This window comes from Carcharodon carcharias, chromosome 19, assembly GCF_017639515.1.
Source record: "Carcharodon carcharias isolate sCarCar2 chromosome 19, sCarCar2.pri, whole genome shotgun sequence".
Taxonomy (NCBI): domain Eukaryota; kingdom Metazoa; phylum Chordata; class Chondrichthyes; order Lamniformes; family Lamnidae; genus Carcharodon; species Carcharodon carcharias.
The window spans coordinates 62,973,766-62,989,316 of record NC_054485.1 but is presented as its reverse complement, the minus strand read 5'-3'; the positions used below and the strand labels follow the sequence as shown (position 1 = coordinate 62,989,316).

The following is a 15,551-nucleotide window of genomic DNA, read 5'->3' as shown; positions in this document are numbered from 1 at the left end:
CTCACCTCCATCTTAAATTTCCTCATAAGGCATTTTGTCAGCATCGACCCTATCAAATCCCCTCAGGATCTGAAATATTTCAACAAGATCACCTCTCATTCTTCCAAATTCCAAAGGGTAAAGGCTCAACCTGTTCAACCTTTTCTCATAAGATAAGCCCTTCATCCCAGGAATGAGTCAAGTGAACCTCCTCTGATCTGCTTCAAATACAATTACAGCATATCCTTTTTCAAATAAGGAGACCAAAATCAGTGCTCCAGATGTGGTCTCATCAATGCCTCACAGCTGTAATAAAACCTTCCTACTTTTATATTCCATTCCATTCCCTTGCAATAAATGCCAACATTCTATTTGGCTTCCTAATCACTTGCTGTTTCTGCATACTAACCTTTTGTGATTCATGTACCAGGACACCCAGATCCCTCTGTACCACCAAGTTGTACAATCTCTCTCCATTTCAATGGCATATTGCTTTTCTATTCTTTCTGTCAAAGCGAACAAGTTCACATTTTCCCTCATTATACTCCGTCTGCCAAATTTTTGCCCCTCACTTAGCCTATCTAAATCCCTTTGTAGACTCTTTATCTCTTCTTGGCAACTTAGTTTCCTATCTATCCTGGTGTCACTGGAAAATTTAGCTACCATCCTCATCCAAGCTATTGATATAGGTTATAAATAGTTGAGCCCCAGCACTATTCCCTGTGGCTGTCTATTAGTTATAGCTTGCCAATCTGAAAATGACCCACTTACCCCTACTCTCTGCTTCCTGTTTGCTTAACCAATCCTCTATCCATGATATGTTACCCTCCTACACCATGAGCTCTTATTTTGTGTGGCAACCTTTGATTGGTACCTTACCAAATGCCTTTTAGAAATCAAAGTACATCACATCTACAGGTTCCCCTTTGTCCACATTGCTTGTTACTTCTGCAAAGAGTTCTAATAAATTTGTTAAACACTATTTCCCTTGCACAAAACCATGTTGACTCTGCCTGATCCCACTGTGGTTTTCTATGTATCATGCTATAACATCCTTAATAATGATTCTAGCAATTTCCTTGTGTTAGGTTAACTGGCCAATCATTTCTTGCTTTCTGCCTCCCTCTTGTCTTGAATAAAGGGAGGGAGGACACGGGAAAAATACAATCACCCCAAGGGAAGTGTAATTGAGCAAATTGTTGGGGCTGCGGGTCAACAAGTCCCCAGATCCAGATGGACTTCACCCTAAGGTCTGGTTTTAATTTTCCAAAACGCCCTAGATTTGGGGAAGGTTCCAAATAGCAAATATAACTCCTTTATTCAAAAAAGGAGGGAGACTGAAAGCAGGAAACTACAGGCCAGTTAGTCTAACATCTGTCATGGGGAAAATGTTAGAAGCTATTATTAAAGATGTTATAGCAGGGCACTTAGAAAAATTAAAGGCAATCAGGCAGAGTCAACATGTTTTATAAAAGGGAAATTGTGTTTAACCAATTTATTGGAGTTCTTTGAAGGAGTCACATGTGCTGTGGATAAAGGGGAATCACTGGATGTACTGTACATGGATTTCCAGAAGGCATTTGATAAAGTGCCACATCAAAGGTAATTGCAGAAAATAAAAGCTCATGGTGTAGGAAGTAACATATTGGCATGGATAGAAGATTGGCTAGCTAATAGGAAGCAGAGAGTTTGCATAAATGAGTCTTTTTCTGTTTGGCAGGATGTGAGGAATGGTGTGCAACAGGTTAAGTGCTTGGGCCTCAACTTTTTACAATTTATATAAATGACTTGGCTAAATTTGCTGATGACAGAAAGATAAGTAGGATAGTAAATTGTGAAGAGGTCGTAAGGAGGCTACAAAGTGACATAGATAGATTAAGTGAGTGGGCAAGGATCTGGAAAATGGAGGATAATGTGGGCAAATGTAAAATCGCTTATTTTGGCAGGAAGAATAAAGGAGAAGCTTATCATCTAAATGGTGAGAGATTGCAGAGTTCTGAGGTTCAGAGGGATCTGGGTGTTCTAGTACATGAATCACAACAGGTTAGTATGCACGTACTGCAGGTAATTAGGAAAGCAAATAGAATGTTACCATTTACTGAGAGGCGAATTGATTACAAAAGTAGAGAGGTTATGCTTCAGTTGTACAGGGTATTAGTGACACCACATCTGGAGTATTGTGTACGGTACTGGTCTCCTTATTTAAAGAAAGATGTAATGCCTTAGCAGTTCAGAGAAGGTTTACTTGGCTAATACAAAAAATGGGCAGGTTGTCTTATGAGGAAAGGCTAAACAGGTTAGGCTTATATACACTGGAATTTAGAAGAGTAAGAAGTGACTTAATTGAAACCTTTGAGATCTTGGGGGGGTCTTGACAGGTTGGATGTGGAGAGGATGTTTCCTCTTGTGGGAGAATATAGAACGAGAGGTCACTGTTTAAAAATACAGGGTCGCTCATTTAAGACAAAGATGAGGAGAATTTTTTTCTCTCAAAGGTTTGAGAGTCTGTGGAACTCTCTTCCTCAAAAGGCGGTGGAAGCAGAGTCATTGACTATTTTTAAGGCAGAGCTAGAAAGATTCTTGATTAACAAGGGGATGAAAGGTTATCGGGGGTAGGCAAGATTTGAGGTTACATTCAGATCAGCCATGACCATATTGAATGGTGGAGCAGACTCGAGGGGCCAAGTGGCCTACTCCTGCTCCTAATTCGTATGTTAGTATGTAGATTAGACAGTTGGAAATGCTGGGTAGAATTACAGAACAGCAAGATTCTGGTTGACAGAGTGACAGACCTCCTGATAATACTGATGTACTGAAGTGATTTATAAATACAGAGATCAGGGAAGCATGTAGGAGAAATAAAGTGATTCTAATTTTCACAGAGATTGGAGAATCAGAACAGCTCAATTATGAAAGGCAATGGATTTCTAGAATGTTCTCAGAAACTGTCCTGAAAACAGTGTTGTAGAACCAGCAAGGGAACAGGTCACATTAGATTTAGTAAAGGGTAATGGACCAGAATTCATTAACTATTGACAGAAAGGGAATTTCTTAAAAATATTGACTATAATATGATTGAATTTGATATTTGGTTTAAGAGGGAGAATGGATTCTCACACTAACTCTAAGTTACAGAAAGGCAAACTTCAAAGAAACAAAAAATGAATTAGTCCTGGTAAACTGGGTGGAAATGTTAAAGAGAAAACGTTAATGGGAAAATCTACAGGCAGTGGGAAGCATTCAAATTTGTGTGTACAAAATAAAACCTGTCTAAATCCCTAAAAGGCAAAGTTCTACTTGTGTAATCAAGAAATTATGGTTAACAAATGAGATATGAAACAGTTTCAAGCTAAAATAAAAAGGAAAAGTGAAAATCCAACAGACTGTGAGACCTGTAAAAACAACACAGGGATATACAGAAAGTAGGAGGTGCAAAAAAAACTGAAAGCAACTTACAAGGGCAAGCTACATTAAAGAAAGATACAAATTACTGTAATGGACAGTAAGGAAATGGTAGACTTGTTAAATGAGGAATTGTATCTATTTTTCACAGGAAAAGGACAAAATAACAGCTGTAACACAAGAATATAAAAAATAAATCAAGGGGAGGAAGCAACTGAGTTTCATTTGGGTTAAAAAAAGGTGGAAATAGAGAAAATAACAGGACTTAAGTTTGACAAATTTCCAGATCTGGTGGTTTCCACCCTTGTATACTAAAAAAATAAACAAATAAATTGCAGAAGTGTTTTGTGATAATTATCCACATTTTCTAAATTTGGGAATTGTGCTTTGGACTGGTAAATTGTAAATGCCACTTCAGAAAGGAGGAAGGGAGAAACCTGGAAACTACAGACTTGTCAGTTTAACCTCATCTGTGGAGAAATTATTGGAATCTATCAACAGGGAGGAGTGACTAAGCGCTTGGACAAATCATAGAGTCACTATGAGTTTGTGAAGGAGAAATCATGCCTGAGTAATGTAGTTTAAATTTGTGAGGAGCTGGGTGGATAGAGGCACGTCCATTGATGTTGTTTACATGGACTTCCAGACGAAATTTGCTAAGGTTCCACACAAGAATTAGCAAAAATAAACTGGATAGAATTGAAAGTAACCTTATGACAAGACAGGAAGTAGGGATAAATAGGACGTTTTCTGATTGGTAGGATGTGATGGGTGGTGTTCCGCAGGGATCTGTACTGGACCTCAGCTTTTTACTATACACTTTTTTAAAAAATTCACTCATGGGATGTGGGCTTCGCTGGCTAGGCCAGCATTTATTGCCCATCCCTAATTGCCCTTGTTCAGAGGCCATTTAAGAGTCAACCATATTGCTGTGGGTCTGGAGTCACATGTAGGCCAGACCAGGTAAGGACAGCAGATTTCCTTCCCTAAAGGACATCAGTGAACCAGATGGATTTTTACAAAAATCGACAATGGTTCCATGGTCACCATCAGACTTTAGATCTTTTGTTATTGGATTCAAATTTCACCATCTGCCACAGCAGGATTTAAACCTGGGTCCCCAGAGCATTACCCACCGATAATACCACTACGCCAGCATCACCAACATATATCAAAAAAATAACTGAGTGAAGGAATAAAGAACTGTATATCCAAGTTGTGTAGATGGGAGCAGTTACAAAGGGACGTTGATAAATTCAGTGGAAAAAAATGAAGATGGAGTTCCATGTGGGGACATGTGAGGTCATCACCTTTGGATCAAGAAAGGCAAGAGTATCTTCTTAATGAAGAAGCAGACATTTGGCAGTCCATGTACACAAATCATTAAACATCAGTGGACACGTGCAAAAAGCAAATGATAAGGTTAATGGAATGTTGGTCTTTATCACAAGAGGGCTGGAATAGAAAGGGGGTGGAAGGTATGTTACTGTTTCTGAACTCTAACCAAACCCAATCTGGATATAATACCATGTTCAGTTCTGGGCAACACACATTACAAAGAATTTTTTGGCTTTGGAGGGGGTGCAGGAGAGATTCAGCTGAATGATACCAGAGATTAAAGGGTTAAAGAAAAGAGAGACTTGCATTTATCTAACCCTTTTCATGACCATCAGATATCCCAAAGTGCTTTCCAGCCAATTAAGTACTTTTGAAATGTAGTCACTGTTGTAATGTAGGAAACACGGCAGCTAATTTGCTATTTGTGGGAGCTTGCTGTTTGCAATGTGATAATGATTGTTATGTTGACTGAGCAATAAATGTTGACCAGGATACCAAAAATAGCTCCCCTGTTGTTCTTCAGAATAGTGCCATGGGATCTTTTATGCTCACCTGAGGGCAGACTGGGCCTCAAGTTTAATGTTTCATCTGAAAGACAGCACCTTCAACAGCAATTCCCCGGTACTGCACTGGGCTGTCAGCCTTGATTTTTGTGCTAAGGTCGTGGAATGGGACTAGAACGCACAACCTTGTGACTCAAAGTTGAGAGTGCTACCAACCGTGGCACAGCTAATACAATTAATGTTATAGCATGGGCCAGGAGGCATAAGGCGGGGCTTCTCAAATGAAAACAGAAAGCACTGAAAATACTCAGCAGGTCTGACAGCATCCGTGGTGAGAGAAACAGAGTCATATTTGACTTGAAACGTTAACTCTATTTCTCTTTACAGATGCCGAGCTTTTCCAACACTTTTTATTTCAGATTTTCAGCATCCACAGTATTTTGCTTTTATTTTAGACTAGGCTCCTATTGCCTCGAGTTCAAATAGTTGAGGGGTGATCTAACTTGAGGTTTTTAGATTGGTTAAGAAATTTGATAAGGTAGATGGAGACAAACTATTTCTTTTGATAAGGGAATCCAGAACAAGGGGGCACAATGTTAAATTTATACTTTGGCCATCACTGTAATGACAGGAAGAATTTCTTGACACAAAGATAAGTGGACATCTGGAACTCCCTGGATGGTTTGCATCCCCGGTTGCTAGCAGAAAGGCTGGTCATAATCTTCCAATTGCCTCTAAATAGAGGGGAGGTGCCGGAGAATTGAAGAGAGGCAAATGTGACACCCTTATTCAAGAAAAGGTGTAAGGACAGTCAACTATCGGTGCAACTACAGGCCGGTTAGTTTAACGGCAGTGGTAGATAAGGTTTTAGGAACAACAATCAGGGAAAAAAATCAACAGGCAATTGGAAACATTTGAGTTAATCGAGGAGAACCAGCTCAGATTTGTAAAAGGCAGATCATGCTTGACTAATCTAGGTGAATTACTGATGAAAATTAGAGCACATGGGATTGGGGGTAACATACTGGCATGGATTAAGCATTAGTTAATGGACAAAAACAGAGGAATCAAGATAGGTCATTCTTTGGTTGGCAGGCTGTTTCTAGTGGGTACCGCAATGATCAGTACTTGGGCCCCAACTATTCACAATCTATATCAATGATTTGGAGATGGAGGCCAAATGTAATATTTCCAAGTTTTTCTGATGACACAAAACTTGGTGGAAATCTGATTTGTGAGGAAGATGCAAAGAGGCTTCAAGGGGATTTAGACAGGCTGAATGAGTGGGTAAGAATATGGCAGATGGAATTTAATGTTTGAAAATGTGAAGTTATCCACTCTGGTAGGAAAAACAGAAATGCAGAATAATTCTTAAATGGAGAGCTTGGGAAATGTTGATGTTCGAAGAGACCTGGGTGTCTTTGTTTACAAGCCACTGAAAGGTAACATGAGGGTGCAGCAAGCAATTAGAAAGGCAAATGGCACGTTAACCTTTATTGCAAGAAGATTTGAGTACAGGAGTAAAAAAGTCTTGCTGCAATTGTATAGAGCATTGGTGAGACCACATCAGGAATATTGTGTATTTTTTATTCATTCAAGGGATGTGGGCTTTGCTGGCTAGGCCCGCACTTTATTGCCCATTCCTAACTGCCCTTGAGAAGGTGGTGATGAGCTGCCTTCTTGAACCACTGCAGTCTCCTTACCTAAGGAAGGATATACTTGCCACAGGGGGAGTGCAACGAAGGCTCACCAAACTGATTCCTGGGATGGCGTGTTTGACCTATGAGGAGAGACTGAGACTGGGCCTCTATTCGCTAGAGTTTGGAAGAATGAGAGGTGATCTCATTGAAACATACAGAATTCTTACAGGGCTCAGCAGGGTAGATACAGGAAGGATGTTTCCCTGGCTGGAGTGGTCTAGAACCAGGAGACACAGTCTCAGAATAAGAGGCAGGCCATTTAAGACTGAGAAGAGGAGAAATTTCTTTACTCAGAAGGTGTTGAATCTTTGGAATTCTCTACCCCAGGGGGCTCTGAAGGCTCATTGAGTATTGATAGATTTCTAGATATCAAAGACATCAAGGGATATGGGTTAGTGCAGGAAAGTGGAGCTAAGACAGAAGATCAGCCATAAGCTAGTTGAATGGTGCAGCAGACTTGAGGGGCCAAATGAGTTATTCCTGCTACTATTTCCTATGTTCCTCCAAAGTAACCGAAAGCTGATGAAGGGAATGGTATGAAAAAGAGCAGGAACTGTAGTGAGGATGATCAAACTGACCATGAGGGGAGCAAAAAGGAATGTAGTTTGTAGTAGGGGACAGTATAGTTGGGGGTTAAAACTGTTCTCTGCAGCAAAAGTGAGTCCAAAAGGCTGTATTGTTTGCCCAGTGCCAGGCTTAAGGACATCTCCTCAGGGCTAGAAAGGAACTGGGAGTGGGAGAGGAAGGATCCATGGTCTGTATGGGTGTAAACGTCAGAGGTAGGATTAAGATAGAGGTTCTGCTAAAGGAGGAAGAGCATCTACGGGCTAAATTAAAAAGCAGAACTTGCAAAAGACAAGGCTGAAGCATTTGCAGCCATCTTCAGCTCAGAGGTGCAGAGTGGATGATCCATCTCATCTTCCTCTGGAGGTACCCGGAATCACAGAGGCCAGTAATCAGCCAATTCGATTCACCCCACATGATAACAAGAAACGACTGAAGGCACTGGATTCTGCAAATGCAATGGGCCCTGACAATATTCTGGCAATAGGACTGAAAACCTGTGCTCCAGAACTAACCACAACTAGTCAAGTTATACCAGTACAGCTATAAAACTGGCATCTACCTGGCAATGTGAATAATTGCCCAGGTATGTCCTGTACACAAAAAGCAGGACAAATCCAACCCAGCCAATCTACTCTCAATCATCAGCAAAGTGATGAAAGGAGGTGTCGAGAGTGCTATCAAGCAGCAATAACCTGCTCACTGATGCTCAGTTTGGGTTCCACCAAGGCAAACAAGCTCCTGACTTCATTACAACCTTGGTCCAAACATGGAAAAAAGAGCTGAACTCAAGAGGTGAGGTGAGATTGACATCAAGGCAGCATTTGACCAAGTGTGGCATCAAGGAGCCCGAGCAAAACTGAAGTCAATGGGAATTGCAAGAAAACTCTCCACTGGTTAGAGTCATACCTAACGCAAAAGAAGATAATTTTGGATACTGGAGGTCAATCAACTCAGCCCTGGGCCATCACTAGAGGAGCTCCTCAGGCTAGTGTCCTAGCTGCTTTATCAATGTCCTTCCTCCATCATAAGATCAGATGTGGGGATGTTCGCTGATGATTGCACAATGTTCAGCACCGTTCATGACTCCTCATGTACTGAAGCAATCCTTTGTCCATACGCAACAAGACCTGGACAATAGTCAAGTTTGGGCTGATAAGTGGCACACAAGTGCCGGGCAATGGTCATCTTAAACAACAGAGAATCCAACCATATCCCCTTGACATTCAATGCCATTAGTGTCGCTGAATCCTCCATTGTCAATATACTGGGGGGTTACCATTGACTAAAAACTGAACTGGACTAACCATATAATTACTATGGCTACAAGAAGAGAGCAGAGGCTCGGAATCCTACAGTGAGTAACTCACCTCCTGACTCCCCAAAGCCTGTCCACCATCTACAAGACACAAGTTAGGAGTGTGATGAAATACTCCCCACTTGTCTGGATGAGTGCAGCTCCAACAATACTCAAGAAGCTTGACACCATCCAGGACAAAGCAGCCTGCTTGATTGGCACCACATCCACAAACATTCACTCCCTCCACCATGACACACAGTAGCAGCAGTGTGTGCCATCTACAAGATGCACTGCAGGAACTCACCGAGGCTCTTTTGACAGCATCTTTCAAACCCGCGACCTTACCATATAGAACAGGCTTGTCCAAGGTACAGCCTGTGGGCCGATGCGGCCCCCAAGGCATCTTCATCTGGCCCAGTCATCGGACTCAACCGTCCAAGATTTTCCCGGACAGAATTTTTTAAAATGCTGAGAGCCTGCTCATTCAATTACAGGCTGGTTTCTCCCTGCTTTCGTTGCTGATAGGCAGGTACTGGTGAGCCTATCAGCAGCGAGGAACCCACCTATGATTGGACAAGCTTCACGCAATCCATTGCCAGGTAAATTTTAACATCCCAGTTTCCAGCTGGGGAATGCAGAGCAACAGATAGGTTCAGCAGGGAGCAGCTGCAGAAGGCCTGGGGATGCTCAAAGCTACTGGATCTGAGGGGGCGGCGGGGGTCCTCAACCTCTGGAGCCCTGGGCCTCAGGCAGCCTAAATTTTAATTTTCACCTGGTGTCGGGGGGAAGGATACGCTCAGAGATGGCGGACCTAAACCTCAGGAGAACCCAGGTTGCCTCCATTTTAATTTTCACCCCAATCCCGGAGCTAGCAGCCCCAGACATCGGGTGGCCTCTAATTTCGTTGACCCCGGGGGGCACTCAGAACTGCGACTTTGCACTTAAGGGGTGGAATGGGGGGATTAGGCCAGATTTTGGGTGAGGGCCTCACCACAAATTTGAGGCAGGTGGCTAAGTGGGGTCTGTGAATGTGAGAGAGGTGATTGTGTGTGTGTGTGTGTGTGTGTGTGAGAGAGAGAGGGAGAAGGCAAGTGTGTGTGTGAGAGAGGGAGAAGGCAAGTGTGTGTGTCTGAGGGAGAGCATGTGTGTGAGGGAGAAGGTGTATGTATGTGAGAGAGTGTGAGGGAGAGGGTGAGTGTATGCGTGAGTGTATGGGAGAGGGTGAGTGTAAGTGTGTGAGGGAGAGTGTGTGTGTGTGAGGGGGGATAAGGCGAGTACATGTGTGTGTGTGAGGGGGAGAGGGTGAGTGTGTGTGTGAGGGGGAGAGGGTGAGTGTGTGTGAGGGAGAGAGGGTGAGTGTGTGTGTGTGTGTGTGAGGGGGGATAAGGCGAGTACATGTGTTTGTGTGAGGGGGAGAGGGGGAGTGTGTGTGAGAGGGAGAGGGGGAGTGTAAGGGAGTGCATGTGTATGAGGGATAGTATAAGGGAGAGGGTGTATGTGTGCGAGTGTGTGGGAGATGGTGAGTGTGTGTGGGAGAGGGTGAGTGTGTGTGTGTGTCTGGCTCATTCCAGTCTCAAGAGTTCTCATTCACCTTCACCCCCACACACCAACAAGCACTCTCACCCACTCTCGGTGGGTGAGGGTGAGTGATTGAGCACCGAGACTGGGAGTGAGCTGGACATACCCACTCTCACCCTGTCACACTCTATGTATTGCTCATTTTTTAATTGTCAGTTTATGATTGTGACTTTTTTGTGCTCATCAAGTTGTTCTTTTCATATGTCAGTTGTTACTTGAAATTCAGGTTTAATGTTGTGCCATACCTTACCTTTCTGAAATTTGCTCATCATTCCCCCAAGTGTGAGAAAAACTGAAATAAGATCAAGAAGGACAAGGGCAGCAGACACCTGTCAACAAGCCACCTGGAAGTTCCCCTCCAAGCCACTCACCATCCTGACTTGGAAATATATCGCTATTTCCTCAGTGTCACTGGGAACTCCCTCCCTAACAGCACTTGTGGGTGTACCTACACCACGTGGACTGCAGCGGTTGAAAACGGCAGCTCACCACCATCTTCTCAAGGGCAACTAGGGATGGGCACTAAATACTGGTCTAGCCAGTGACATCCACATCCCATGAACAAAAAAAGGTAATAATCTCTGGATTACTGTCTCAGCCATGAGCAAATTGACGTAGGGTCAATAAGTTCAGAGAGTTGAATGAGTGACTCAAAGATTGGTGTGGGAGAAAAGGGTTTGGGTTAATGGGCACTGGCACCAGTATTGAGCAGAGAGGGAGCTGTACTGTTGGGACAGTCTTCACCTGAACAGCGCTGAGACCAGTATTCTCGCAAGTCATTTAACTACAGCTGTAGAGCGGGCATTAATCTAAGTAATGGGAGAAAGGTTCATATGAGGGAAGGTTTAGAAAGTTAAAAAGAAAGAACAAAACAATAGTACAGAGTAGTGATACAGGTAATTATAATTAGAATGTGGTAGGAAGAATCAAAGCATACAAACATAAGAGTGCATAAGGTAAAAGTAGAGGAAAATTGAAAAAGTCAGAATTAAGGGCTATATCTGAACGCATGCAGCATTTCAATAAGATAGATGAATTGAGAGCACAAATAGAAATAAATGATTTATGATATGATAGTCATTACAGGGACATGGTTGCAAAGTGACTATGACTAGGAGCTGAATATTCAAAGATATTTGACTTCCAGAAGGACAAGAAGAAAGGAAAAGTAGGTGAGGTAGCTCTGTTAATCAAGGGTGAGATCAGCAAAGTAGTGAAACATTATCTTGGTTCGAAGATCAAAACGTAGAATCTGTTTGAGTGGAGATAAGAAATGGCAAATGAAAGAAGTCACTAGTGAGTCTGGTTTATACCCACTCTGACAGCAACTACACTGTAGGACAGAGTCTAAATCAAGAAATAATGGGGACTTGTAAGAAAAGTACTGCAATAATCTTGGGAGATTTTAATTTTCATGTAGATTGGACAAATAAAATTGCCAATGGTGGATGATTGCAAATGAAGGATGAGTTCATACAGTGTACTTGGGACAGTTTCCTAGACCAACACTCTCTGGAACCAACCAGGGAACAGGCTATTTTAGATCTGATAATGTATAATGAGAAAGGATTAATAAATGACCTCCTAAAGGATCCTCTAGATATGAGTGATCATAACATGACAGAGTTTCACATTCAACTTGAAGGTGAGAAATTTAGGTCTTAAACTTAAATAAAGGAAATACAAGATTATAAAATCAGAATTGGCTAAAGTGGACTGGGAAAGTGGGTTATGAAAGGTACGATGGTAGAAAAGCAATGGCAAACATTTAAAGAGATGTTTCATAACTCTCATCAAAGATATACTCCATTGAGAAAGAAAGACTCTATGAAAGGGCTGCACCATCCATGGCTAATTAAATTAAGGATGATGTCAAATTGAAAGAAGATGTACAGTGCTGCAAAGATTAGTGGTAGGACAGATGATTGGGAAATTTTAGAAACTAGCAAAGGATGACTGAAAAAAGGGTAGAAATTGGAGTATGACAGAAAACTAGCAAGAACTATAAAAAGACAGCAAAAGCTCCTATAAGTCAACAAAAAGGAAAAAAAGTAGCAACAGTGAGCTCCTTAGAAGGTGAGACTAGGGTATTAATGATGGGAAACAAGGAAATGACAGAGACTTTGAACAAGTATTTTGTATCTGTCTTCACAGTAGAATACACAAAAAGCATCTGAAGAATAGTAGGAAAGCAGGGGGCAAAAGGGAGAGACGAACTTAAAACAATCACAATCACTTGAGAAAAAGTACTAGGAAAACTAATGGGACTAAAGGCTGACATGTCCCCTGGACCTGATGGCCTGCATCCTAGGGTCTTAAAGGAAGTGGCTGAGAGATAGTGGTTGCAATCTTCCGAAATTCCATAGATTCTAGAAAGGTCCCAGAGGATTCGAAAGCTGCATATGTAACATCATTACACAAGATGGGAGACAGAAAGCAGGAAAATATAGGTCAGTCAGCCTAATACTTGTCACTGGGAAAATGCTAGAATCCATTATTAAGGAGGATATTTTAAAAATTATCATACAATCAGGCACAGTCAATATGGTTTTGTGAAAGGAAAATTGTATATAACAAATTTATTAGAGTTCTTTGAAGATATAACGCACAAGGGGAACCAGTGAATGTAGTATATTTGGATTTTTAAAAAGGCATTAGATAAGTTGCCAAGATTGGCAAAGGGGAAAAAATAAAGAGTAATAGTGAATGGTTATATTTTAAAATACTGTGGGGGATTATAAGATCATAAGAAATAGAAGCAGGGGTCAGCCATTCAGCTCATCGAACTTAATCCGCCATTCAAAAAGATCATGGCTGACCTGATCGTGGCCCTAACTCCACTTTCCTCCCTGTCTCCGTAACCTTTAACTGCCTTGTCGATCAAAAAATTTGTATAACTCAACCATAAAGGTCACTGCTCAAGATAAGTGTTCATGGTGTTGGGGGTGATATATCAACATGAACAGAAGATTGGCTAACTAGCAGGGACCAGAGAGTTGGGACAAATGGTAATTTTCAGGCTGACAAACTGTTACTAGTGGAGTGCCACAGGGATCAGTGCTGGGGCCTCAACTATTTACAATCTATATTAATGACTCAGATGAAGGGACCAACTGTATTGTAGCCACGTTAGCTGACAATGCAAAAATAGGAAGGAAAGCAAGTTGTGAGGAGGATACAGAGGTCTGAGAAGGGATACAGATAGGTTTAGTAAGTGGGTAAAAAATTTGGCTGATGGAAGTAAAATGTAGGAAAATGTGAATTTATCCACTTTGGCAGGAAGATTAGAAAAGAGGATTATTATTTAAACAGAAAGTCTGCAGATCTCTGCGGTACAGAGGGATCCGGGTGTCCTGGTGCGTGAATCAGAAAAAGTTAGTATGCAGGTTCAGTTAATGATTAGGGAGGCAAATGGAATGTTGTCGTTTATCGCAAGGTAATGAAAAGTAGGAAGTTTTGCTACTGTTGTATAGGATTTTGGCGAGACCACATGTGGAGTAGGTGTACAGTTTGGTCTCCTTACTTAAGCAAGGATATACTTGCACTGGAAGCAGTTCAGGGAAGGTTCACTAGGTTGATTCCTGGGATGAAAGCGTTATCTTATGAGGAAAGCTTGAGCTAGTTGGAACTATAGTCATTGAAAGTTAGAAGAATGAGAGGTGATCTTATTGAAACATCCTGAGGAAGTTTGACAGGGGAGATGATGTTTTCTTTGTTGGGGGAATCTAGAATTAGCAGACACAGTGTAAACACAAGGGGTGTTCCACTGCAGCTGATGATAAACCAGACAGAAAAGAAAAAGCCCAGCATTTTGAGGAACTATATCATACAATTGCACAGCAGTACAACAACTTCTGCCCAGAACTGATGAGGAGGGATTTCTTCTCTCAGTGAAGGGACTGTATCATTGAATATATTCATGGTTGAGTTATACAAATTTTTTGATCGACAAGGGAGTTAAGGGTTATGGAGACAGGGAGGAAAGTGGATTTAGGGCCACGATCAGGTCAGCCATGATCTTTTTGAATGGCGGGTTAAGTTCGATGAGCTGAATGGCTGACTCCTGCTTCTATTTCTTATGATCTTATAATCCCCCACAGTATTTTAAAATATAACCATTCACTATTACTCTCTATTTTTTCCCCTTTGCCAATTTTGTATCCACCTTGTAGCCAGGAATATGAAGTTCCCAATCCTTTCCTTTTATTCTTTCATGCAATGTGGGCATCGCTGGCAAAGCCTGCATTTGTGGCTCATCCCTAAGTGCCCTTGAACTGAGTATCTCACTAGGGCCATTGAGAGTCAGTCAGATTGATTTTGAAATAAACTGGGAATCAGCATGTGTTTCTGGTGTCTGTTGCCAGACTACAAGTTAATGTAGGCAGTGACCAGGGCGTGTGAATCAGCATCAACCTACCCAAAGATGAACATGCAGATGTGAAGAGCATCGGTACCTCTAAACTCCAAATAGAATGTGGCCCCTAAAGAGCAAAACAAACCAGTCAGAACAGGGCAGACAACCCCACCTGCAGAACTCATTACCCAAGACCCTCCCCCATTGACCCAGCCACACCCAGCCCCCTCCTACTGAGTCATCCAAACCCAAATCCCTTGCCCAACCCGTCCACACTCAACCCCTCCTCCCGACCCGTCCACACACAAACCCCGTCCCACTGACCCATCCACACCCAAACCCCTGCCCCCGAACTGTCCACACCCAACCTCCTCCACGCGACCTGTCCACATCCCCTCCCCCAACCCATCCACACCCAACCCCCTGCCCCCGACCCATCCACACCCAACCCCATCCACATCCAAATCCCTCCCCCCGATCCATCCACACACAACTCAATCCCCCCTGACCCATAACGCTTCAGAGAGCAACGGAAAGGAACCAGAGCAGTGGGATGGGACGAGAACAGATCAGAGCATAACACAGCACAGAAGAGAGCACGAGCTCACCTGGAGAGTGGAATGGGGCATAAAGCAGCAAGCCGCAGACAGCCCGTGCTGCGGGGACGAGCCGCAGACAGCCCGCGCCGTGGGGGCGAGCCGCAGACAGCCCGCGCCATGGGGGCGAGCCGCAGACAGCCCGCGCTGCGGGGGCGAGCCGCAGACAGCCCGTGCCGCGGGGGCGAGCCGTAGAAAGCCCGCGCCGCGGGGGTGAGCCGCAGACAGCCCATGCCG

The 15,551-nt window shown here is 42.9% G+C and overlaps 1 protein-coding gene across 3 annotated transcripts in view; it reads right to left on the bottom strand.

The window, feature by feature from the left end:
* The window catches only part of nipal3 (NIPA like domain containing 3), a 94,815-nt gene that overhangs the window by 28,117 nt on the left and 51,147 nt on the right, over positions 1-15,551 (bottom strand). For all 3 annotated transcript variants that reach the window (XM_041212731.1, XM_041212729.1, XM_041212730.1), the window contains one exon: positions 14,782-14,845. In XM_041212731.1, the coding sequence (XP_041068665.1) occupies positions 14,782-14,845 (64 nt within the window). The remainder of the gene's footprint in view (positions 1-14,781; positions 14,846-15,551) is intronic.